Genomic DNA, 25043 nt, shown 5'->3' on the forward strand with positions numbered 1-25043 from the left:
GACTTGCAAAATCAACAGATAAAAAAGGAAAATGCTTTTTTAGTGCATTTCTGAGGCGGAAACGTATCAAAAACACATGTGATCCACACCTAAGTATATCAATACAATGTTGTTGAAGCCAAATACCAGAAATTATCAAAATAAAAGCAGCTTTATTTAAAGTATAGTACTACAAGAGACAAAAAAAACGCAATAAAAATAGATGTTAAAAAAAAACAAAACAAAAAAAAAAAAGGAAAATGCAAGTAACAGGTGCAGAAATTCTGCAAGATCAAAAACTCCCCAAAATCTCATCGTGGGAACATAGCGTAAAGGAGCCAATTTCATTCAGTAGAATTCCACACAGTAATAACTACAAACGCTCTATTCCCCCTGACAGTGATCTGTAGTCTGCTATGTGACCACGGACTGCAGAACATTATCAGCTGGGTGGTAGTTTAACAAGTAGGTAAATGAATACTCACCAAAGATTTGTATTTTTTCTCAAGAAGACGCAACACCACAGTCCTGCTGTAATAGGCGTGCTGGAGGGGAAACAGCAGAGATGACAGGAGAAGATAAAACAGTGTGAAAAACATATTTACAGGAGTAAACAGAAGTATTTTAGTCATTCGTTTTCATCGTGTTGTTAAACATGAGATTTTCCTGTCAGTATAATATGGATTTCTTACAAGGCTTGTTATGTAGCTTTAGAAGACTCTTAGAAGGCAAATCTACCAAATTACGTAGCGATGTGACCCTTTATTGCTGTATAATTAGACACAATAAGGGTTTGTGCACACAACTGCATTTTCGGTCCAACTCAGATCTGACAAAACTTCAGATTGCACTTGGACCGTTGTTATTCTATGGGACCGTGCGAAAGTCCTAATTTTTTCCCCAGATCGAGACTGTCCAAGAAAAAAAATCAAACCTGTAAATCAGATAGTACTCAGCCATGAAAGTCAATAGGTTCATGAAAAATAAATCAGACCGCACTCGGATGACATCTGAGTGCAGCCCGATTTTCACAGACTGACAAAATGAAGAAGACGGAGAATTTTTTTTCCACATCTCCTCCACATCCAAGAAAATCGGATCACACTCTCATCAGAGTCCTATAGCATAATCGGACTGATTTTCTCAGATGAGACAAAATATGGTCATGCGACCCCCTAGGGTGTGTTCACTCTACCTTTACCCACTACAACCTTAACCATATACAGCAGATATAACAATGTAATAATATACTATTTTCACATTTATTACATTAAAATAATATTTTATATTAGCTTACATAATAAAATCAAAAATATATATGTAAAATATAATAAATAACAAGAATTTTTGCTATTGTACTGAATACAGCTTTAGGAGATGTTTCTTTAAAGCACCACTCTAGTGTTTTGTTCTATTAAGAATTGGAGTGGTGCCTTTAATACATGGTCCCTGCCCCCAGTAATTTACTCATTCTCCAGCACCTTCACCTTTTACTGATACCGCTCCGGTCCTGGAGCGCCACCTTGTGCCCATAACTTCTGACTGGACAGAAGTCAGAAGTTATATCACAAGCTCTAATTGCAACTCTGTGAGAGCCAGAATGAGCTCTCTTGCACCCTATTGCTCCAGGGTGTTGTGTTATTGCCATTAAAAAGAACCTGTCAGCATGATTTTGTAGTGTAAAGTAAATACATGAAGGTTGAACTAGATGGACCTAGGTCTTTTTTCAACCTTAGTAACTATGTAACTATGGCTGTAATTCTGATTAAATTGATAAGTTTGGTGCACAAATCTGCTTTGCGGTTCTTCTTTAATCTGCTAATTAGATTTCGGTGCATAGAGCATGGGATTTCTCCTCCCTGCCTATGATTCCCCATACATTCTTCCTGCCTCTGGTGTGTGAATTACCTGCCTCCTTTGTTTGAAATGTTATCAGTGACCTGTCATTCACAGACTGGAGGCAGGCACAGGAGCTGGGGAATCACAGACAGGGAGGGGAAGACCTAATTAGTAGAAAACTTCAAATACTTATTACAGAAAAACCACAAAGCAGATTTCTTCACCCCAGGTATCAATGTAATCAGTAGTACAGTGTGTTTACAGACATATCTTTACTTTATATTACAAAAGTAAAGATACTTAGTGGAGCAACAGTTAGCTCTTCATAAACATGCTCTCAATTAGAATAACCATCCACATCCATTTTGTCCACTAGTAATGAAGAATGGCTACTTAGTAATATATAACCTCTTATCCAATGTGCTGGTTGGAGACTGAATACAGTGGGGCCACATGATTATAATTTACCATCCATTTCTTGAACCACACAGCCTTGGTATCGATCATTGACAAGTAGAAAACTGGATCAAGGAGCATTTGTGAGCTTGATTCCTGAGTTACTGATAGAAGAGACAATGTGCTTTCTACAATTTCTTCCATATACCTAGAGAAAAATGGTGCTTAGTATTTGGACAGCAAGAGACATATATGATCACATAGAATGGGATATGAGTGGACACACTGTATACAGTATTCTAACATGCTGTATATAAGAGCACAGGCCGCTGTGTGGAACATAAAAAATACTTTATAATAATACTTACCTAAATGGTCGGTGCGGAGCAGATGGACGGCTATTGATGATGACGTCGGAGCGTTATTCACACTGGCTTCAGAAGAAGGAGGACAAAGATGGCCGAAAGAGGAGGCGCCGCACCCGGAGAACGGAGACACCCATCTGACCCATCTGCTCCGCACCGACAGTTTAGGTAAGTATTATAAAATGTTTTTTACGTTCTACACAGCGGCCTGGGCTCTTATATACAGCATGTTAGAATACTGTATACAGTGTGTCCACTCATATCCTGTCCACCACCATTAACTTAAGAACGGCGGCAGCTTTAGGCATAGAATTGGTGTCTACGTAAAGTAAAGTAGCCATGTGCTTAGCAATGAAACCACCTATTGCGCCACCTGGTGGAAAACAACGGAGTTAGCATTTTTATCTTGAAAATGGAACGAGATAGAGAAAAAAAGTGAATTACAAAGTTGTAGGGCATCATCAATTTAATACGAATCGACACCTTGCATACAGAAATGCTATGATTAGAACGTGTAAAACTCACAAGGCTGTGGACATGAAGAGGTACCTCATGGAGACCTTCCTACAAGTATTGGGTATGGTGGCTGTGTGGAGTGGCCTCTACACTCACCTGACCTGACCCCATTGGACTTCTTTCTGTGAGGTCACATCAAACAGCAGGTGTATGCGACCCCCTCCACCAACATTGCAGGACTTACGATGACGTATCACAGATGCTTCTGCAAACGTGTCACCTACCATATTGCACAACGTGCAGCAAGATACAGTATGCTGTACAGAGTCCAGATGTGTATTGCAGCTGACAGTGGCCACTTTGAGCATCAAAAGTTAAATGAGCGCCATATGCGTGACCAGCATTCAATGTTTTGGGGGGGGGATCATGGGTTTCATATCATAGCATTTCTGTATGCAAGGTGTCGATTCGTATTGAATTGATGATGCCCTACAATTTTTTTAATTCACCTTTTTTCTTTATATCATTCCGTTTTCAAGATAAAAATGCTAACTCCGTTGTTTTCCACTAGGTGGACAATAGGTGGTTTCATTGCGTAGCGCATGGCTACTTTACTATACCTAGACACAACTTCTATGCCTATAGCTGCCACCATTCTCAAGTTAATGGTAGTGGACAGGATATGGGTGGACACACTGTATAAGAGCCCACTGGTGGTGGCCGCAGCTTATAGGCCCCAAATCTGGTGACAGGTTCCCTTTAAGTGTGTCATGTTTTAAACTAACCTGCTTTGATCTTGATACATCTTGGTATCTGGCTTTGATAAAACTTTATTGACATACTCATGTGCAGATCACATGTGTTTTTGATGTGTTTCTGCAGCGGAAATGTTCATTTTTACTCGCAAATGTTCTGCATATAATGCAAGTCTATGAGACGAATCCGTACATAAACTCCAGCATACTCGCAGGATAGATTGCCATTCTGTGGATTTGAAACACGCACCGCAGGTCAGATTATGCTGAGTAAAAACGAAGCACAGTGGGCGGGAGATTTCTATAAATCCCATTCATTTTGCTGGAGGGGTAAGATGTGGCGTTTTTAACACAGCAAAATATGCAGCGTCAAAAAACAATAACCAAAAACATATCCTTGGCAGACAGCCTTAGGTTTAAAAAATGCAAATAGTGTGTAAACAAAGCTGAAGATACAGAATTCTGTAATAAAGAAACAGTGCTCAGAACAACGCTCTTCTTCATTCAGAACAACGCTCTTCTTCATACGTATTTTTCTTATTATTTACTATATCATAAGGAGAATAGCACATACTTTTCAGGATGTCTAATCCAAAAAGATGGCACTTCCTTCTGGTAATCATTCAATAGGCGAATCTAAAGAAAAAGATTATAATTGTGAATTAACTGAAAAATGCAAAGATGAATATATAACATAAAGGAGATAGTATAGAACTTTACCTTTTTCAATGTTCGCACAACTTCGGGATTGTTAATATCAAGACCAGTTAATAATATTGGTTTGTGATTTAAAACAAAGGATGATTCTAAATGTTTGGCTGAAATAAACAAGAGAATGCATTTCTTAAAATGAATGTATGATTCATTATAAATATTTTTGTGTTACATTCTTGGTAGTGATTTTTTCTTTATGTAACCATGCATATTAAAAAAAGAAATAGAAAGCTTCCACTTTTCATACCAGCCACTGGAGTACATGTGATAAACATTTTCATTTGCTGCAGGTTACTTTCTAGTTTTACTGTGTAGACTAGGGTAGAATCAAGAGTCAGCTCAATATCATCAGTTTGTGGAATGTAAAGACAAATGGCAGCTTAGAGCCCCCTTAAAGGGTTATTCTCAGTATCATGACTGGTTAAAATTGTAAAGTGCTTGTAAAGTGTGCAAATTACTTATTAAAAATTGTCTCCTGTCTGAAGCATGTAGGAATTTTTTATTTTGTTGTATGCAGCTAAGTGCCTAGATTACCAGCCAATGCTGCAATTTCAGTTTTGACTTGTCTCCTAGGCATGAAGTACAGTGCTTACAACCTCTTTCCAACAGAGCTTGCAGGCTCTATGCTGAAGCTGGCCTAAACAATTGATTCTGGACAGACTTAGTGCCTCTGCGCTCCTCTGATGTATGTGCTGAAGCTGGCCTGAACACTGGATTCTGGCCAGACTTAGTGCCTCTGAGCTCCTCTGATGCATGTGCTGAAGCTGGGCTGAACACTGGATTCTGGCCAAACTTAGTGCGTCTGCGCTCCTCTGATGCATGCGCTGAAGCTGGCCTAAACAATTGATTCTGGCCAGACTTAGTGCCTCCGTGCTCCTCTGATGCATGCGCTGAAGCTGGCCTGGACACTGGATTGTGGCCAAATTTAGTGCCTCTGCGCTCCTCTGATGCATGCTCTGAAGCTGGCCTGAACACTGGATTCTGGCCAGAGTGAGTGCCTCAGGGCTCCTCTGATGTATGCGTTGAAGCTGACCTGAACATTGGATTCTGGCTAGAGTTAGTGCCTTTGCGCTCCTCTAATGCATGAGCTGAAGATGGGCTGAACACTGGATTCTGGCCAGACATAGTGCCTGTGCGCTTCTCTGATGCATGCTCTGAAGCTGGCCTGAACATTCGATTCTGGCCAGATTTATTACCTCTGCGCTCCTCTGATGAAGTAAATGCAAAACTGAATTTCCTTGTGACATCGTAGTACACACAGTTTTGGCTAGCGGCACAAGCCTTTATATTGTGAACATGTTTGTTTTTGGTAGGTAACACTGCAGTACAGGAGACAGAACACATACCCAAGCTTGTGTAGACTTCTCGTGCCATATTCAAAGGAGATGAAGAAAATGTTTTAGCATAAAAGCGCAAAATTCTTTCCTGAAAACAATCAAGAGATCCGTTACTTGAAATAAATTACAGAGCAGGAACTTTAAATGATCTACCTCTCAAAGGTAAAATACACACAGATACATAAGAAGATTGTTTTGGTATGGGTATAGATGACTAAAATACCAAAAGTCGATAGAATAAAGTGTGACTACAGTGGGTACAAAACTACAGTGGGTACAAAAAGTATTCAGAGCCGTTTAAATTTTTCACTCTTTGTTTCATTACAGCCAGTTAGTAAATTCAAAAAAGTTCTTTTTGTTTCTCATTAATGTACACTGCACCCCATATTGACAAAAAACTGAAATGTAGAAACTTTTGCAAATTTATTAAACAAGAAAAACTGAAATATCACACGGTCATAAGTATTCAAACCCTTTGCTCAGACACTCATATTTAAGCCCCATGCTGTCTATTTCCTTGTGATCCTCCTTGAGATGATTCTACTCCTTCACTGGAGTCCATCTGTGTTTAATTAAACTGATAGGACTTGATTTGGAAAGGCACACACCTGTCTATATAAGACCTCACAGCTCACAGTGCATGTCAGACCAAATGAGAATCATGAGGTCAAAGGAACTGTCCAAGGAGCTCAGAGACAAAATTGTGGCAAGGCACAGATCTGGCCAAGGGTAAAAAAGAATTTCTGCAGTATTCAAGGTTCCTAAGAGCACAGCGGCCTCCATAATCCTTAAATGGAAGAAGTTTGGGACCACTTTAACTAGACCTGGCTGTCCAGCCAAACTGAGCAATCGTGGGAGATGAGCCTTAGTGAGAGAGGTAAAGAAGAACTCCAAGATCACTGTGGCTGAGCTCCAGAGATGTAGTAGAGAGATGAAAGGAAGTTCCACAAAGTCGACTATCACTGCAGCCCTCCACCAGTCAGGCCTTTATGGCAGACTGGCCCAACGGAAGCCTCTCCTCAGTGCAAGACATATGAAAGCCCGCATAGAGTTTGCAAAAAACACAAGGAGGACTCCCAGACTATGAGAAATAAGATTATCTGGTCTGATGAGATGAAGATAGAACTTTTTGGTGATAATTCTAAGCGGTATGTGTGGAGAAAACCAGGCACTACTCATCCCTGCCCAATACAATCCCAACAGTGAAACATGGTGGTGGCAGCATCATGCTAGGGGGGGGGGGGGTTCAGCTGTAGGGACAGGACGACTGCTTGCAATTGAAGGAAAAATGAATGCGACAAAATACAGAGCTATCCTGGAAGAAAACTTCTTCCAGGGTGCTTTGGACCTCAGAGTTGGCCGAAGGTTCACCTTCCAACAAGACAATGACCCTAAGCACACATCTAAAATAACAAAGGAGTGGCTTCAGAACAACTCTATGACCATTCTTGACTGGTCCAGGTAGAGCCCTGACCTAAACCCAATTGAGCATCTCTGGAGAGACCTGAAAATGGCTGTCCACCAACGTTCACCATCCAACCTGATGAAACTGGAGAGGATCTGCAAGGAAGAATGGCAGAGGATCCCCAAATCCAGGTGTGAAAAACTTGTTGCATCATTCCCAAGAAGACTCATGACTGTACTAGCTCAAAAGGGTGCTTCTACGCAATACTAAGCAAAGGGTCTGAATACTTATGACCATGTAATATTTCAGTTTTTCTTGTTTAATAAATTTGCAAAAATGTCTACATTTCTGTTTTTTTCTATCAAGATGGGGTGCAGAGTGTACATTAATGGAAAAAAAGAAGGGAATTTTGTTTACTTACCGTAAATTCCTTTTCTTCTAGCTCTAATTGGGAGACCCAGACAATTGGGTGTATAGCTACTGCCTCCGGAGGCCACACAAAGTATTACACTTAAAAGTGTAAGGCCCCTCCCCTTCTGGCTATACACCCCCCGTGGGATCACGGGCTCATCAGTTTTAGTGCAAAAGCAAGAAGGAGGAAAGCCAATAACAGGTTTAAAGACAAATTCAATCCGAAGAAACATCGGAGAACTGAAACCATTCAACATGAACAACATGTGTACCCGAAAAAAACAAAAATCCCTAAGAAAACAGGGCGGGTGCTGGGTCTCCCAATTAGAGCTAGAAGAAAAGGAATTTACGGTAAGTAAACAAAATTCCCTTCTTCTTTGTCGCTCTATTGGGAGACCCAGACAATTGGGATGTCCAAAAGCAATCCCTGGGTGGGTAAAATAATACCTCGTAATAGAGCCGTAAAACGGCCCCTTCCTACAGGTGGGCAACCGCCGCCTGAAGGACTCATCTGCCTATGCTGGCATCCGCCGAAGCATAGGTATGCACCTGATAATGCTTGGTAAAAGTGTGCAGACTCGACCAGGTAGCGGCCTGGCACACCTGCTGAGCCGTAGCCTGGTGCCGTAATGCCCAGGACGCACCCACGGCTCTGGTAGAATGGGCCTTCAGCCCTGAGGGAACCGGAAGCCTAGCAGAACGGTAGGTTTCAAGAATTGGTTCCTTGATCCACCGAGGCAGTGTGGATTTGGAAGCTTGCGATCCTTTACGCTGACCAGCGACAAGGACAAAGAGTGCATCCGAGCGGCGCAAGGGCGCCGTGCGGGAAATGTAGATCCTGAGTGCTCTGACCAGATCCAACAAATGCAAACCTTTTTCAAATTGATGAACTGGATGAGGACACAAGGAAGGCAAGGTGATATCCTCATGGAGATGAAAGGGGGATACCACCTTAGGGAGAAACTCCGGAATCGGACGCAGAACCACCTTGTCCTGGTGAAAAACCAGGAAGGGAGATTTGCATGACAGTGCCGCTAGCTCGGACACTCTCCGAAGAGACGTGACCGCCACTAGAAAGGCCACTTTCTGTGAAAGACGAGAAAGGGAAACATCCTTCATAGGCTCGAAAGGCGGCTTCTGGAGAGCAATTAGAACCCTGTTCAGATCCCAGGGCTCTAACGGTCGCTTGTAAGGAGGGACGATATGACAAACTCCTTGCAGGAACGTGCGTACCTGAGGAAGTCGTGCTAGGCGTTTCTGAAAAAATACAGATAGCGCTGAGACTTGTCCTTTAAGGGAGCTGAGCGACAAACCTTTTTCCAACCCGGATTGCAGGAAGGAAAGAAAAGTAGGCAATGCAAAAGGCCAGGGAGAAACTCCCTGAGCAGAGCACCAAGATAAGAATATCTTCCACGTCCTGTGGTAGATCTTGGCGGAGGATGGTTTCTAGCCTGTCTCATGGTGGCAATAACTTTTCGAGATAATCCTGAAGACGCTAGGATCCAGGACTCAATGGCCACACAGTCAGGTTCAGGACCGCAGAATTCAGATGGAAAAACGGCCCTTGAGACAGCAAGTCTGGTCGGTCTGGTAGTGCCCACGGTTGGCCTACCGTGAGGTGCCACAGATCTGGGTACCACGACCTCCTCGGCCAGTCTGGAGCGACGAGGATGGCGCGGCGGCAGTCGGCCCTTATCTTGCGCAGCACTCTGGGTAACAATGCCAGAGGTGGGAACACATAAGGTAGCCGGAACTGCGACCAATCTTGAACTAGGGCGTCTGCCGCCAGAGCTCGGTGATCGTGAGACCGTGCCATGAAAACCGGAACCTTGTGGTTGTGCCGTGACGCCATCAGGTCGACGTCCGGCATCCCCCAGCGGCGACAGATCTCCCGAAACACGTCCGGGTGAAGGGACCATTCCCCTGCGTCCATACCCTGGCGACTGAGGAAGTCTGCTTCCCAGTTTCCACGCCTGGGATGTGAACTGCGGATATGGTGGATGCCGTGTCATCCACCCACGTCAGAATCCGCCGGACTTCCTGGAAGGCTTGCCGACTGCGTGTTCCGCCTTGGTGGTTGATGTATGCCACCGCTGTGGAGTTGTCCGACTGAATTCGGATCTGCTTGCCTTCCAGCCACTGCTGGAAGGCTTGTAGGGCAAGATACACTGCTCTGATTTCCAGAACATTGATCTGAAGGGTGGACTCTTTCTGAGTCCACGTACCTTGAGCCCTGTGGTGGAAACACTGCTCCCCACCCCGATAGACTCGCGTCTGTCGTGACTACTGCCCAGGATGGGGGTAGGAAGGACTTTCCTTTCGACAATGCGGTGGGAAGAAGCCACCACCGAAGAGATTCCTTGGCCGCCTGAGAAAGGGAGACGTCTCTGTCGAGGGACGTCGACTTCCTGTCCCATTGGCGGAGAATGTCCCATTGTAGTGGACGCAGATGAAACTGCGCGAAAGGGACTGCTTCCATTGCCGCTACCATCTTCCCTAGGAAGTGCATGAGGCGTCTCAAGGGGTGCGACTGGCCTTGAAGGAGAGATTGCACCCCTGTCTGTAGTGAACGCTGTTTGTCCAGCGGAAGCTTCACTATCGCTGAGCGAGTATGAAACTCCATGCCAAGATATGTTAGCGATTGGGTCGGGGTTAGATTTGACTTTGAAAAGTTGATGATCCACCCGAAACTCTGGAGAGTCTCTAGCGCAACGTTCAGGCTGTGTTGGCATGCCTCTTGAGAGGGTGCCTTGACCAGTAGATCGTCCAAATACGGGATCACAGAGTGACCTTGAGAGTGCAGGACTGCTACTACTGCTGCCATGACCTTGGTGAAGACTCGTGGGGCTGTCGTCAGCCCGAAGGGCAGAGCTACGAACTGAAGGAGTTCGTCTCCTATAACGAAGCGTAGAAAACGCTGGTGCTGTGGAGCAATCGGCACGTGGAGATAAGCATCCTTGATGTCTATAGATGCTAGGAAATCTCCTTGAGACACTGAGGCGATGACGGAGCGGAGGGATTCCATCCGGAACCGTCTGGTTTGTACGTGCTTGTTGAGCAGTTTTAGATCCAGAACGGGACGGAACGACCCGTCCTTTTTTGGCACCACAAACAAATTGGAGTAAAAAACCGTGACCTTGTTCCTGAAGAGGAACGGGGGTCACCACTCCTTCCGCCTTTAGAGTGGACACAGCTTGTCGCAGAGCATCGGCTCGGTCGGGAGGTGGAGAAGTTCTGAAGAAGCGAGTTGGAGGACGAGAGCTGAACTCTATCCTGTACCCGTGAGACAGAATGTCTCTCACCCAACGGTCTGTGACCTGTGGCAGCCAAATGTCGCCAAAGCGGGAGAGCCTGCCACCGACCGAGGATGCGGAGAGAGGAGGCTGAAAGTCATGAGGAAGCCGCCTTGGTAGCGGTTCTTCCGGCTGTCTTTTTTGGGCGTGACTGAGTCCGCCAAGAATCTGAGCTCCTCTGATCCTTTTGAGTCCTTTTGGACGAGGAGAATTGGGACCTGCCTGAGCCTCGAAAGGACCGAAACCCCGACTGTCCCCTCCTTTGTTGGGGTTTGTTTTGTCTGGGTTGAGGTAAGGATGAATCCTTAGCCTTGGAGTGTTTAATGATTTCATCTAAACGCTCACCAAACAGTCGGTCACGAGAAAATGGCAAACTGGTTAAACACTTTTTGGAAGCAGAATCTGCCTTCCATTCTCTTAACCACAAGGCTCTGCGTAAAACCACGGAGTTGGCGGACGCCACTGCCGTACGGCTCGTAGAGTCTAGGACAGCATTAATCGCGTAAGACGCAAATGCAGACATTTGAGAGGTTAAGGATGCCACCTGCGGAGCAGATGTACGTGTGACCGTGTCAATCTGTGTAAGACCAGCTGAAATAGCTTGGAGTGCCCATACGGCTGCGAATGCTGGAGCCAAAGACGCGCCGATAGCCTCATAGATGGATTTCAACCAGAGCTCCATCTGTCTGTCAGTGGCATCTTTAAGTGCCGCCCCATCTTCCACTGCAACTACGGATCTAGCCGCAAGCCTGGAGATTGGAGGATCCACCTTGGGACACTGGGTCCAGCTTTTGACCACGTCAGGGGGAAAAGGATAACGTGTATCCTTAAGCCGCTTGGAAAAACGCTTCTCAGGATAAGCGTGGTGTTTCTGGATTGCCTCTCTAAAGTCAGAGTGGTCCAGAAAAGTACTTAATTTACGCTTGGGATACCTGAAATGGAATTTCTCCTGCTGTGAAGCTGACTCCTCCACTGGAGGAGCTGGGGGAGAAATATCCAACATTCTATTGATGGACGCTATAAGATAATTCACTATGGCGTCACCATCAGGAGTATCCAGATTGAGAGCAGTCTCAGGATCTGAATCCTGAACAGCTACCTCCGCCTCATCATATAGAGAGTTGTCCTGCTGGGACCCTGACCAGTGTGATGAAGTGGAGGGCCGCTCATAGCGAGCCCGCTTAGGCTGTCTGGGACTGTCGTCCGTGTCAGAACCGTCACCCTGGGATGCATGTGACACCCCCGGAGCCTGAAGCTGTTCTAACTGAGGGGGACCAGGGAGCAATGAGTCAACAGTGCCCATGGTCTGAGTTACTGGTCTAGACTGCAATGTTTCAAGAATTTTAGTCATAGTCACAGACAATCTGTCAGCAAAAACTGCAAACTCCGTCCCGGTCACCTGGACAGTATTCACAGGTGGTTCTCCCTGGGTCACCTCTAGCAGAGGCCCCGGCCGAGCAAGTGCCACAGGGGCCGAGCACTGCACACAATGGGGGTCAGTGGAACCTGCCGGTAGAGCAGTCTCACATGCGGTACAAGCAGCATAGAAAGCCTGTGCCTTGGCACCTTTGCTTCTTGCGGACGACATGCTGTTGTCTCCTCTGAGTAATCTAGGAGGGAGTATAGCAGAGAATCACCAGCGACCGTACAGTGCAATGTATAGCATGCAAGCATAAAAATACAAATGTACACTTCGGCACTAGTGGGGGTCAGCCCTTGAGGGCTGCTTACCGCCCGCTCAAAAGCGGGTGTGTGGTCGCCAGAATCCCGTGTCTGAGTCTCCCAGTCCCCCTTCTCCAGCTCAGGCTGCACACAGGAATGGCTGCCGGCGTCCTGTGAAGAGGGGCGGACCGTGGGCGTGCCTCAAACAAAGTGCGGGAAACTGGCGTCCTACTGTGCCCAGTGTGAGGGCTGGAGTATGTAAAACAGACTCCAGCCCTCTGCGCTGATGTTCTATACAGCGTCCCGCCCTTCCCCTGACTGGCAGGCCTGGGGGCGGGAACGAACCGAAACTAGGCCGCAAAAGCCGGGGACTCGAGTAATAAGCGCGGCCGTCATATATGCACGGCCAGCGCGGAAGTCCCCGGCGCACCACAAGTCCCAGCCGCGCCGCAGCGAAAAAAACTGAGAACAGCGGCCGGCGCAGCAGTTTCAAATGCATGTCCCCACTCAGCAGAGCTGTAGATAGGAATGGCACCAGCGCGCAGCGCTGTTGTCCCCGGCGCACTAACACACCCAGCAATGCTGCAGTGTGACTGTGCGCGGTCTGTGCGGGGACACAGAGTACCTTGAAGTAGCAGGGCCCTGTCCCTGACGATACTCAGCTCCATGTCCAGCAGATTCCCCAGGGGCTGTGGATGGAGCACGGCCTCAGTGCCTGGAGACCGGTAAGATCCCACTTCACCCAGAGCCCGAAGGGGGATGGGGAAGGAAAGCAGCATGTGGGCTCCAGCCTCCGTACCCGCAATGGGTACCTCAACCTTAACAAACACCGCCGACAAAAAGTGGGGTGAGAAGGGAGCATGCTGGGGGCCCTAGTATGGGCTCTCTTTTCTTCCATCCGACATAGTCAGCAGCTGCTGCTGACTAAACAGTGGAGCTATGCGTGTATGTGTGCCTCCTTCGCACAAAGCATGAAAACTGATGAGCCCGTGATCCCACGGGGGGTGTATAGCCAGAAGGGGAGGGGCCTTACACTTTTAAGTGTAATACTTTGTGTGGCCTCCGGAGGCAGTAGCTATACACCCAATTGTCTGGGTCTCCCAATAGAGCGACAAAGAAAAGAACTTTTTTGAATTTACCAAATGGCTGCAATGAAACAATGAGCGAAAAATTTAAAGGGGTCGAATACTTACCATACCCACTGTATATAGTGAAAAGCAGTTAAAGTTAATGAAAAGTCTGATCTATCTCCCCAACTTCCCCATGCATAGGAATAATCAGCTTGGTCAGGCGTCCGAGAGAGAGCCACTACCAGAATCATCTGGCTTATGTCCCAAAGAACAAAAGGATTGGCTATTGGAAATCCAATAGGTCGTATATATATTCTGGATGCCCCTATACACAATAGAGTGTCAGCCAATCCCATTTGTATCAGTGAGTTTGGCAGAATTTAATCTATTATGTTTGGTGGCTTTTACGATGCAATCGTCTCCCATACCGCTATGATAGGTGCCGTAATCCTTTAATTGCTTTTACACATTCTTACTGTGAATGTGGAGTCCGGATCAGCCAGAGCCAAGGTGAGCTTTTTATGTAGAATATTCCAACACTCACAATTGAGGACATCTGATGGGGGAGCAGAACACAAAGTTTGCATGGCCTCTTTCCGGATCTTTAGAGAGAAAGGGGAATTGAACAATTGAAACATACTATAAAACAATATAGCAGAAAATGCTCAAAATAAATCACAAGGTTGGCAGAGTCAAGGTACATAGGAATTTGCAATCTCAGCATATAAAATAACCTTTATTCCTAAACTTGTAGGAGCAACAAAATTCACTCCAAGACACACAAGTTAGGTACTGAAAGCCATCACTATGAGAGGTGAGTAAACACCCTGGTAATGTCGGTTAGCCCAAATAGGCAGGCGCCCAGAGGGGTCGCATATAGTGATGGCCAATAGAATAACAAACACATGAAAAAAAACTAAACAAACATAAAGGAAATTAGTGTTGTTTGTAGGCAAAGGACAGTGGTCCAATTGGCAGAAAAAACACAACATACAAAATAATACCTAAAAAAACAATCAAAGTCCAATGCACTCCATTTGCTGACAGTGGTCAGTCATACAGATATACGCAATGTAATCAATTTTAGGCATTAAAAAAGGAATGGTCTCACCCAATCCCTTTTGATGGAGGGACACGCAGTCTCTAGATCCTGAGTAGTGGATATGTCCGCCATGTACTGGCCCTACCACCTACCAGATATAAAATAACAAAAGACTGCTGCCCCAGACTTCCGTCCTGACAAGGACGGACCACAACTAGGTCTCAAGCTGGACCCCTATGCTGACCCTGATGACATCCCGGCGTCCCGACGCGTTTCGTCACTAAGACTCCTCAGGGGACATGATAGTCTTCAGTCAGGTCCTTGCTGCCAGCCCTCACCAAACCAATGACACATTGGTTTGGTGAGGGCTGGCAGCAAGGACCTGACTGAAGACTATCATGTCCCCTGAGGAGTCTTAGTGACGAAACGCGTCGGGACGCCGGGATGTCATCAGGGTCAGCATAGGGGTCCAGCTTGAGACCTAGTTGTGGTCCGTCCTTGTCAGGACGGAAGTCTGGGGCAGCAGTCTTTTGTTATTTTATATCTGGTAGGTGGTAGGGCCAGTACATGGCGGACATATCCACTACTCAGGATCTAGAGACTGCGTGTCCCTCCATCAAAAGGGATTGGGTGAGACCATTCCTTTTTTAATGCCTAAAATTGATTACATTGCGTATATCTGTATGACTGACCACTGTCAGCAAATGGAGTGCATTGGACTTTGATTGTTTTTTTAGGTATTATTTTGTATGTTGTGTTTTTTCTGCCAATTGGACCACTGTCCTTTGCCTACAAACAACACTAATTTCCTTTATGTTTGTTTAGTTTTTTTTCATGTGTTTGTTATTCTATTGGCCATCACTATATGCGACCCCTCTGGGCGCCTGCCTATTTGGGCTAACCGACATTACCAGGGTGTTTACTCACCTCTCATAGTGATGGCTTTCAGTACCTAACTTGTGTGTCTTGGAGTGAATTTTGTTGCTCCTACAAGTTTAGGAATAAAGGTTATTTTATATGCTGAGATTGTACCCCATCTATATTTGGATTGCTATTTTACTACATAGGAATTTGCACCTTACTTGTTTTATGTTGTCCACTTTCTTTTTAAATAGAAATTATAAAATAAGAATCCTTTAATGGAGTTGTCTAGAGGTTAAGTTTTCCCCTATCCTGTGCATAGGGGAACTTACCAATTGCTGCTGGTCTGACTGCTGGAACCCCAACACATAGGAATTGATTGGATGTGCACATGATCAACTACTGCTGTAGTCACATGCCCCAGGATAGGTAGGGATCTCAGTGGTCAGACCTTTAGTGATCGTGATGTTATCCCCTAGCTTTGATAACTTGCAACCTTCAGATAACCCCAAGTTGTCCACAATTAATATTCATTTACCCATAGGTTTTCAAAACATAAAAAATTAATACACCAATACTGAGGTATTGGTAGGGTACACTGAGACTGCTGTGTATATGTATATATATATATATATATATATATATATATATATATATATATATATATATATATATATATATATATATATCACATGAGAGACAATGAGAAAATACATCATACAGGAGACACTGAGACTGGTGTATATATCACATAGATATGAGACGGTCATATAAACATCCCATGGCAAATATGAGACTGCTGTACACATCACATAGGAGACACCAAGACTGCTGTATATACACATTGTAAAGAAGACACTGACACTGCTGTATATACATTATCATTATATAGGAGACACTGAGGCTGGTGTATATATTACATAGACATGAGACTGCCATATATACATTACATAGGAAACACAGACTACTCTCTAGATCATAAAAAACACTGAGGCTGCTGTATATACTCACCCAAAACTTGGACATGAAAAGAGCTGTAATGGTGTGAAGGGGACATCTCCAGCCACAAAGAATGTCCTGGCAGTGGTTGTCGGACTTCAACACAAAACACTGTGCGCACATAGACCGTTCTCAAACTAATTAAAGGGATGGAACTGAAAAACTACGCCAGCGTCCCACTGTACCTTGAAATCTGTCTTTGGCCGCATTAACAGCCATCCTGCATGGCATGCTGCCCGTAGGTTGGACACCCACACCCCTTCTTTAGCGTAAAGAAACAGTTGGGCTTCTATACATACACTGTAATCCATTCTAATTATCTATACTGGTAGATATTTGATGTAAGGAAGACATAGTTATCCTTGACAAAATTGCATTTGTACAATGACCTGGTAGGAAATATCACCAATAATAAGTATCACGTATACCCTGTACCTCCTCGGGCTGGCTTGGATCCAGCTGCTCAGCGATTAGCTGTAACTGTTCCCGATTCATGAATGTATAGCTCTGAAAAATGTAAAAATAAAAGTACAGAAACTGAAATATGTGCAAAGGTCTTGAAATTCATATAGTCAGTGACATTGAAAGCACTGTATATCCTCTATACATCCAATAATAGCAAATGAATATCAAAGCTTAATATTTTTGGAAGTTGGAGTGGGATGTTTTTAGATTTGGCTATCTTAGGAGGATATCTGTTTGTGCAGGTAACTATTACTGTGCAGAATTATTAGGCAACTTAATAAAAACCAAATATATTCCCATCTCACTTGTTTATTTTCACCAGGTAAACCAATATAACTGTACAAAATTTAGAAATAAACATTTCTGACATACAAAAACAATGTTACGTCACCGCCGGAGTCTGCTCCAGCGACTTCTGCTCCGATCGCCAGGCGACGCCGTGTTCCTGCCGTAGATGGTGCTGGTGATGGGAGAGAAGTCGATGCCAGCGGCACCAGTGGGCGCAGGCTCCGATCATCCACTGGGCTGGGTTAGCTTGGGATCTGCAGTACCACTGGCTGACTGTGGGTGGCATGTATCTTCCAGCTGAAGTTGCCAGCGTTCAGCTACAGCCAATGGGAAGACACCACACTCTTCTTATTTTCCACTCCTGTCACATGATTACTGCCAGATATAGTTCTGATTTTCCTGGCTCCTGTTACGTCCTATTCTGTTGGTGATTCCTGTGTTGACTTCTGCGTGTTTTGACTACTCTTCTGCCTACTGTTTTTATACCTTGCTGCCAGACCCGGATCTGACCTCTGCTACGTTTGCTGACTACGTCACTGCCTGCCGATTCTGTCCCTGTTCCGCTATTCCTGGTTTGACCCTGCCTGACTACTACTCTCATCGGACTGCAGCCTTCCACAGGTAGTGATCTCCAGTTCCCTGTGTAATTCCAAATCCCTGTATAGGGGTTAAAGGGTTTCAGGTTTCTGGGGGTCCTACTTGGTGAGTGGCTTCCCTCTAGCTTCCCCGTTACAGCCCATCTGAGTCTGTGGATCCAGGCAGGCGTTACAAACAAAAGCCAAAAAAATGAGTGACCAATATAGCCACCTTTCTTTATGATGACACTCAACAGCCTACTATCCATAGATTCTGTCAGTTGCTTGATCTGTTTACGATCAACATTGCGTGCAGCAGTCACCACAGCCTCCCAGACACTGTTCCGAGAGGTGTACTGTTTACCCTCCCTGTAGATCTTACATTTTACGAGAGACCACAGCTTCTCTATGGGGTTCAGATCAGGTGAACAAGGGGGCCATGTCATTATTTTTTCATCTTTTAGACCTTTACTGGCCAGCCACGCTGTGAAGTAGTTGGATGCATGTGATGGAGCATTGTCCTGCATGAAAATCATGTTTTTCTTGAATGATACCGACTTCTTCCTGTACCACTGCTTGAAGAAGTTGTCTTCCAGAAACTGGCAGTAGGTCTGGGAGTTGAGCTTCACTCCATCCTCAACCCGAAAAGGTCCCACAAGTTCATCTTTGATGATACCAGCCCATACCAGTACCCCACCTCCACCTTGCTGGTGTCTGAGTCGGAGTGGAGCTCTTTGCCCTTTACTGATCAGCCTCTGGCCCATCTATCTGGCCCATCAAGAGTCACTCTCATTTCATCAGTCCATAAACCATCAGTCTTAAGATATTTCTTGTCCCAGTCTTGACGTTTTATCTTATGTTTCTTGTTCAAAGGTGGTCGTTTTTCAGCCTTCCTTACCTTGGCCATGTCCCTGAGTATGGCACACCTTGTGCTTTTTTATACTCCAGTAATGTTGCAGCCCTGAAATATGGCCAAACTGGTGGCAAATGGCATCTTGGCAGCTTCACACTTGATTTTCCTCAATTCATGGGCAGTTATTTTGCACCTTTTTTGCCCAACACGCTTCTTGCGACCCTGTTGGCTATTTGCTATGAAACGCTTGATTGTTTGGTGATTACGCTTCAAAAGTTTGGCAATTTCAAGACTGCTGCATCCCTCTGCAAGACATCTCACAATTTTGGACTTTTCAGAGCCCGTCAAATCTCTCTTCTGACCCATTTTGCCAAAGGAAAGGAAGTTGCCTAATAATTAAGCACACCTTATATAGGGTGTTGATGTCATTACACCACACCCCTCCTCATTACAGAGATGCACATCACCTGATTTACTTAATTGGTAGTTGGCTCTCAAGCCTATACAGCTTGGAGTAGGACAACATGTATAAAAATTATCATGTCATCAAAATACTCATTTGCCGAATAATTCTGCACACAGTGTATGTTCACCAAGATTTCTCTAAACTAAAGATTCACTTAAACCCAGTATTTTCCAATTAAAGTTGTGTAAAAAAAATGTTAGGACTACTACCCAAGACATTATTGTGTTTCCCCAAATATAAGACAGGGTCTTGTATTAATTTTACTCCGAAAAATGGGCTAGGGCTTATTTTCAGGGGATTTTTTTTTTTTTAATGACCAACAATACACATTTATTGTGGAACAGAAAAATCAAGATTTATTCAAATATAATCAAACTACATTCTGGAACATCAACACAACTGTCCAAACTGTGTGTAACACATGTGTATCTATCTATATATCTCTTATCTATCATCTATTTATCTGTCCATCTAATATCTATCTATTATCTGTGTCTCTATCTCTTAACCACACACACACACACACACACACACACACACACAGTCTCCTCTTCAGCTTTATATTCCTGCAATGACCTTTAGTCCCCGATGTGATCTTACAAAGGTCCTAAGGCAGTGTTATCATCAGGTTATAAAGTGGGGCCCCTAAGAGAGTTGGTGCCCTGTGAAACTGCCCAGTTTGCTCTCCCGTTCCCCTAATGTCAGTCCTGCATACCAGTCTGTCTCCTGTTCCGTTCTTTTACACTTCTGCAATTAAAAGACATTTGGTCACATGACTGTGAAGTTACCAAAGGTCCTTAAACATTCTTAATCTGGGAATACAACTGCTGGGGTCCCTAAGAGATTGCAAAGTCATACTCCCCCTATCGCTTGCCCTAACTGTAACTAGGATTGATTTTTGGAGTAGGGCTCATAATTCAAGTATACTCCAAAAAACTGTAAAATCATGCGAGGGCTTATTTTCGGGGAAACACTGTGTATAAGCTTACTCAAATATCTAAATTGTGGAGTTGAGGAGAGCATTAATCAAGTCTAAGTACATAGGTGATCTGAACCTTACAGAGTGGATTTCTTACTTATACCCCACATCCAGTGTTTGACAGATAGATATACTGTAATTAAAAAAAGAATATGAGGTGGAGAAGGGGGGAATCAAACTGTGCTAAGTTAAAGGGAATTTGTCACCAGGTTTTTGCTGAGTATTCTGTAGGGGCAGAGATCCTAACTCCAGTGATGTGTCGATTACTGGGCTGCTTTGTGCTGTTTTGATAAAATCACTTTTTTCTCTGCTAAAATCTACCAAGTCCTGAGCTCTGTATAACCCGACTAGACTACTGATTTACAGCTTTCTGTGTACACTGTGCATAGGCAGAAAGTTACCAATCAGAGGTGGAGGTGGGGTTTTACAGAGCAGGAGGACTACATGGCATGAGGCAACTAATCCTGCAGTGATAATTTCCTGCTGATAAAACACTGAGTTCACAGAAACAACAATAAGCAGCCCAGTAAATGACACATCATTATACTCAGGGTTTTTGCCCTTACATAATGCTGCTCTCAAATTACATGCATATATCTGCTGACAGATTTTCTTTCAATAGGTTTGTTCTACAGGCAAGTGCCCTTTTAGTAATTTTGAATAATTTTAATTTCTTTTTTATTATAGTTATGGATGTTTTGCGACTACATAAGACCATTATTGTTCACACTGACAGTGAGTACAGTCTTCATTGGTCCCATCAGGAGATTGGATTATGGTAGCTATTATATGAAGAAGTGGTGAATACATGAAATAGTAAAATAAATTGTACCTGATTAAAAGAGGAATCGCTGTCCGAGCAGTTATCAGTGAATCTACTGCTGTGCTGCTCATGAAAAGCTTTCCTCTGCATCTCTCGGTTCTTGGCCTGATCCTCTTCAAATTTATTGAGAAGAGTCTCCACCACGGCCATCATCACATTCTTCAGTGACAGCATCATCTCCGTGTACCTTAAGTAAAATCAATCATTTGGAGCCAATTGGTTCATGCCAGTAAGCTATTCAGACTCATTTTTGCTATTGGAGCCCAATTTTAAAAATCAATTTAATTCAGCATGTCTCCCAAAATTAGCAGGTGCTATTAGTACTGCTGATAACACCCCAAACAATCAGCTGTCAGATGTTTGCCACCCTAAGGGTATGTGCCCATGGTCCTGGACACAGCGGGTCCTGACCTGCGGGGCCGTGAGTCTCCTCCACAGGAGACCGCAGCTGCTCGTACCAACGATCAGGGTTCAGTGCGCTGCGATCTATCGCTTGTGTTCTCCCTATGGAGGATGCATGCGAATCAGCAGCAAACAGTTGACATGCTGCGGTCTGGAAAGACACACCGCAGATCAGTGTTTGCTGCGGAAAAAACAAGCACAGTGGGCGCTGGATTTCTAGAAATCTATCCACTTTGCTTGTACTGTACAACGCAGCGTTTTGGACACAGCTGAAGCACGCTACATCCAAAACACTGCAAACACTCATCGCGGGCACGTACCCTAAGAAATCAAATGCATTCATGGTGTCAACAATACTCCAAAATAATAACCTTTTTATTCCATTTTGATAAATAAAGCGAGATAATGGAGTTCTTAAGGGGGCTTTACACGGTAGCGATATTGCTAGTAATTTGTAGCGATAGCGAGCGTGCAAGTACCCGCCCCCGTCGCGCATGCAATTGTTTGTGATCGCTGCCGTAGCGAACATTATCGCTAAGGCAGTGTCACACGCACTTATCTGGTCGGCGTCATCGCTGTGACTGCCGAACAATCTCTCCTTCAAGGGGGAGGGACGTTCGGCATCACAGCGACGTCACTGCAACGTCACTAAGCGGCCGGCCAATCACAGCGGAGGGGCAGAGATGAGCGGGACGTAACATCCCGCCCACCTCCTTCCTTCCGCATTGTGGCCGGCGGCAGGTAAGGAGACATTCCTCGCTCCTGCGGTGTCACACATAGCGATGTGTGCTGCCGCATGAGCGATGAACCACCTGGATAAACAACCCTTACCGATTTTTGAGTTTGGGACGACCTCTCCATGGTGAACGATTTTCACCATTTTTGAGGTCGCTTAAGGTCGCTGGTAAGTATCACACACTGCGATATCGTTAATGACGCCGGATGTGCGTCACTAACAACGTGACCCCGAAGATAAAACATTAACGATATCGTAGTGTGTAAAGCCCCCTTAAGTGTAGCCCCATTTATAGAGTATTAATAGTCGTTATCTAATGGGGGCAACCTTTTAAAAGGGGCTGTCCAGTGGGTAAGTGATGGGTGTCTGAACATTGTAGGCCATACTGCAGGACCTTCATCTATGACCATGAATGGATTTGGATTTGTACTAGCCAAAAGTAAAAAATTCTCATGGTAACCAAACCCGGAAAAAATAGAAAATAACTTTAAAATTAAGTTAAAGAGCATAAAAAAAATAAAGTAAATCCATTCTAAATATCACTTGATCATTAGAGATTAATATCAAACTTCACACCTAATTTTATATACATTATACAGTTAGGTCAAGAAATATTTGGACAGTGACACAATTTTCGCGAGTTGGGCTCTGCATGCCACCACATTGGATTTGAAATGAAACCTCTACAACAGAATTCAAGTGCAGATTGTAACGTTTAATTTGAAGGTTTGAACAAAAATATCTGATAGAAATTGTAGGAATTGTACACATTTCTTTACAAAGACTCCACATTTTAGGAGGTCAAAAGTAATTGGACAAATAAACCAAATCCAAACAAAATATTTTTAATTTCAAAATTTTGTTGCGAATCCTTTGGAGGCAATCACTGCCTTAAGTCTGAAACCCATGGACATCACCAAACGCTGGGTTTCCTCCTTCTTAATGCTTTGCCAGGCCTTTACAGCCGCAGCCTTCAGGTCTTGCTTGTTTGTGGGTCTTTCCGTCTTAAGTCTGGATTTGAGCAAGTGAAATGCATGCTCAATTGGGTTAAGATCTGGTGATTGACTTGGCCATTGCAGAATGTTCCACTTTTTTGCACTCATGAACTCCTGGGTAGCTTTGGCTGTATGCTTGGGGTCATTGTCCATCTGTACTATGAAGCGCCGTCCGATCAACTTTGCGGCATTTGGCTGAATCTGGGCTGAAAGTATATCCCGGTACACTTCAGAATTCATCCGGCTACTCTTGTCTGCTGTTATGTCATCAATAAACACAAGTGACCCAGTGCCATTGAAAGCCATGCATGCCCATGCCCATCACGTTGCCTCCACCATGTTTTACAGAGGATGTGGTGTGCCTTGGATCATGTGCTGTTCCCTTTCTTCTCCAAACTTTTTTCTTCCCATCATTCTGGTACAGGTTGATCTTTGTCTCATCTGTCCATAGAATACTTTTTCCAGAACTGAGCTGGCTTCATGAGGTGTTTTCCAGCAAATTTAACTCTGGCCTGTCTATTTTTGGAATTGATGAATGGTTTGCATCTAGATGTGAACCCTTTGTATTTACTTTCATGGAGTCTTCTCTTTACTGTTGACTTACAGACAGATACACCTACTTCACTGAGAGTGTTCTGGACTTCAGTTGATGTTGTGAATGGGTTCTTCTTTTTTACCAAAGAAAGTATGCGGCGATCATCCACCACTGTTGTCATCCGTGGACGCCCAGTCCTTTTTGAGTTCCCAAGCTCACCAGTCAATTCCATTTTTCTCAGAATGTACCCGACTGTTGATTTTGCTACTCCAAGCATGTCTGCTATCTCTCTGATGGATTTTTTATTTTTTTCAGCCTCAGGATGTTCTGCTTCACCTCAATTGAGAGTTCCTTAGACCGCATGTTGTCTGGTCACAGCAACAGCTTCCAAATGCAAAACCACACACCTGTAATCAAGCCCAGTCCTTTTAACTACTTCATTGATTACAGGTTAACGAGGGAGACGCCTTCAGAGTTAATTGCAGCCCTTAGAGTCCCTTGTCCAATTACTTTTGGTCCCTTGAAAAAGAGGAGGCTATGCATTACAGAGCTATGATTCCTAAACCCTTTCTCCGATTTGGATGTGAAAACTCTCATATTGCAGCTGGGAGTGTGCCCTTTCAGCCCATATTATATATATAATTGTATTTCTGAACATGTTTTTGTAAACAGCTAAAATAACAAAACCTGTGTCACTGTCCAAATATTTCTGGACCTAACTGTATATATATATATATATAAATATATACAGTTAGGTCCAGAAATATTTGGACAGTGACACAAGTTTTGTTATTTTAGCTGTTTACAAAAACATGTTCAGAAATACAATTATATATATAATATGGGCTGAAAGTGCACACTCCCAGCTGCAATATGAGAGTTTTCACATCCAAATCGGAGAAAGGGTTTAGGAATCATAGCTCTGTAATGCATAGCCTCCTCTTTTTCAAGGGACCAAAAGTAATTGGACAAGGGACTCTAAGGGCTGTAATTAACTCTGAAGGCGTCTCCCTCATTAACCTGTAATCAATGAAGTAGTTAAAAGGTCTGGGGTTGATTACAGGTGTGTGGTTTTGCATTTGGAAGCTGTTGCTGTGACCAGACAACATGCGGCCTAAGGAACTCTCAATTGAGGTGAAGCAGAACATCCTGAGGCTGAAAAAAAAGAAAAAATCCATCAGAGAGATAGCAGACATGCTTGGAGTAGCAAAATCAACAGTCGAGTACATTCTGAGAAAAAAGGAATTGACTGGTGAGCTTGGGAACTCAAAAAGGCCTGGGCGTCCACGGATGACAACAGTGGTGGATGATCGCCGCATACTTTCTTTGGTGAAGAAGAACC

General features: G+C 44.3%; 1 protein-coding gene across 2 annotated transcripts in view; it reads right to left on the bottom strand.

Annotated features, from left to right (window-relative positions):
• The window catches only part of TBC1D32 (TBC1 domain family member 32), a 150210-nt gene that overhangs the window by 105204 nt on the left and 19963 nt on the right, over positions 1-25043 (bottom strand). For both annotated transcript variants that reach the window (XM_075336070.1, XM_075336069.1), the window contains exons 4-11: positions 21043-21220; positions 17020-17091; positions 14159-14284; positions 5851-5929; positions 4511-4608; positions 4365-4426; positions 2287-2422; positions 465-524 (exon numbers count right to left, since the gene is read on the bottom strand). In XM_075336070.1, the coding sequence (XP_075192185.1) occupies positions 465-524; positions 2287-2422; positions 4365-4426; positions 4511-4608; positions 5851-5929; positions 14159-14284; positions 17020-17091; positions 21043-21220 (811 nt within the window). The remainder of the gene's footprint in view (positions 1-464; positions 525-2286; positions 2423-4364; positions 4427-4510; positions 4609-5850; positions 5930-14158; positions 14285-17019; positions 17092-21042; positions 21221-25043) is intronic.

Source organism: Anomaloglossus baeobatrachus, chromosome 2, assembly GCF_048569485.1.
Source record: "Anomaloglossus baeobatrachus isolate aAnoBae1 chromosome 2, aAnoBae1.hap1, whole genome shotgun sequence".
NCBI lineage: Eukaryota > Metazoa > Chordata > Amphibia > Anura > Aromobatidae > Anomaloglossus > Anomaloglossus baeobatrachus.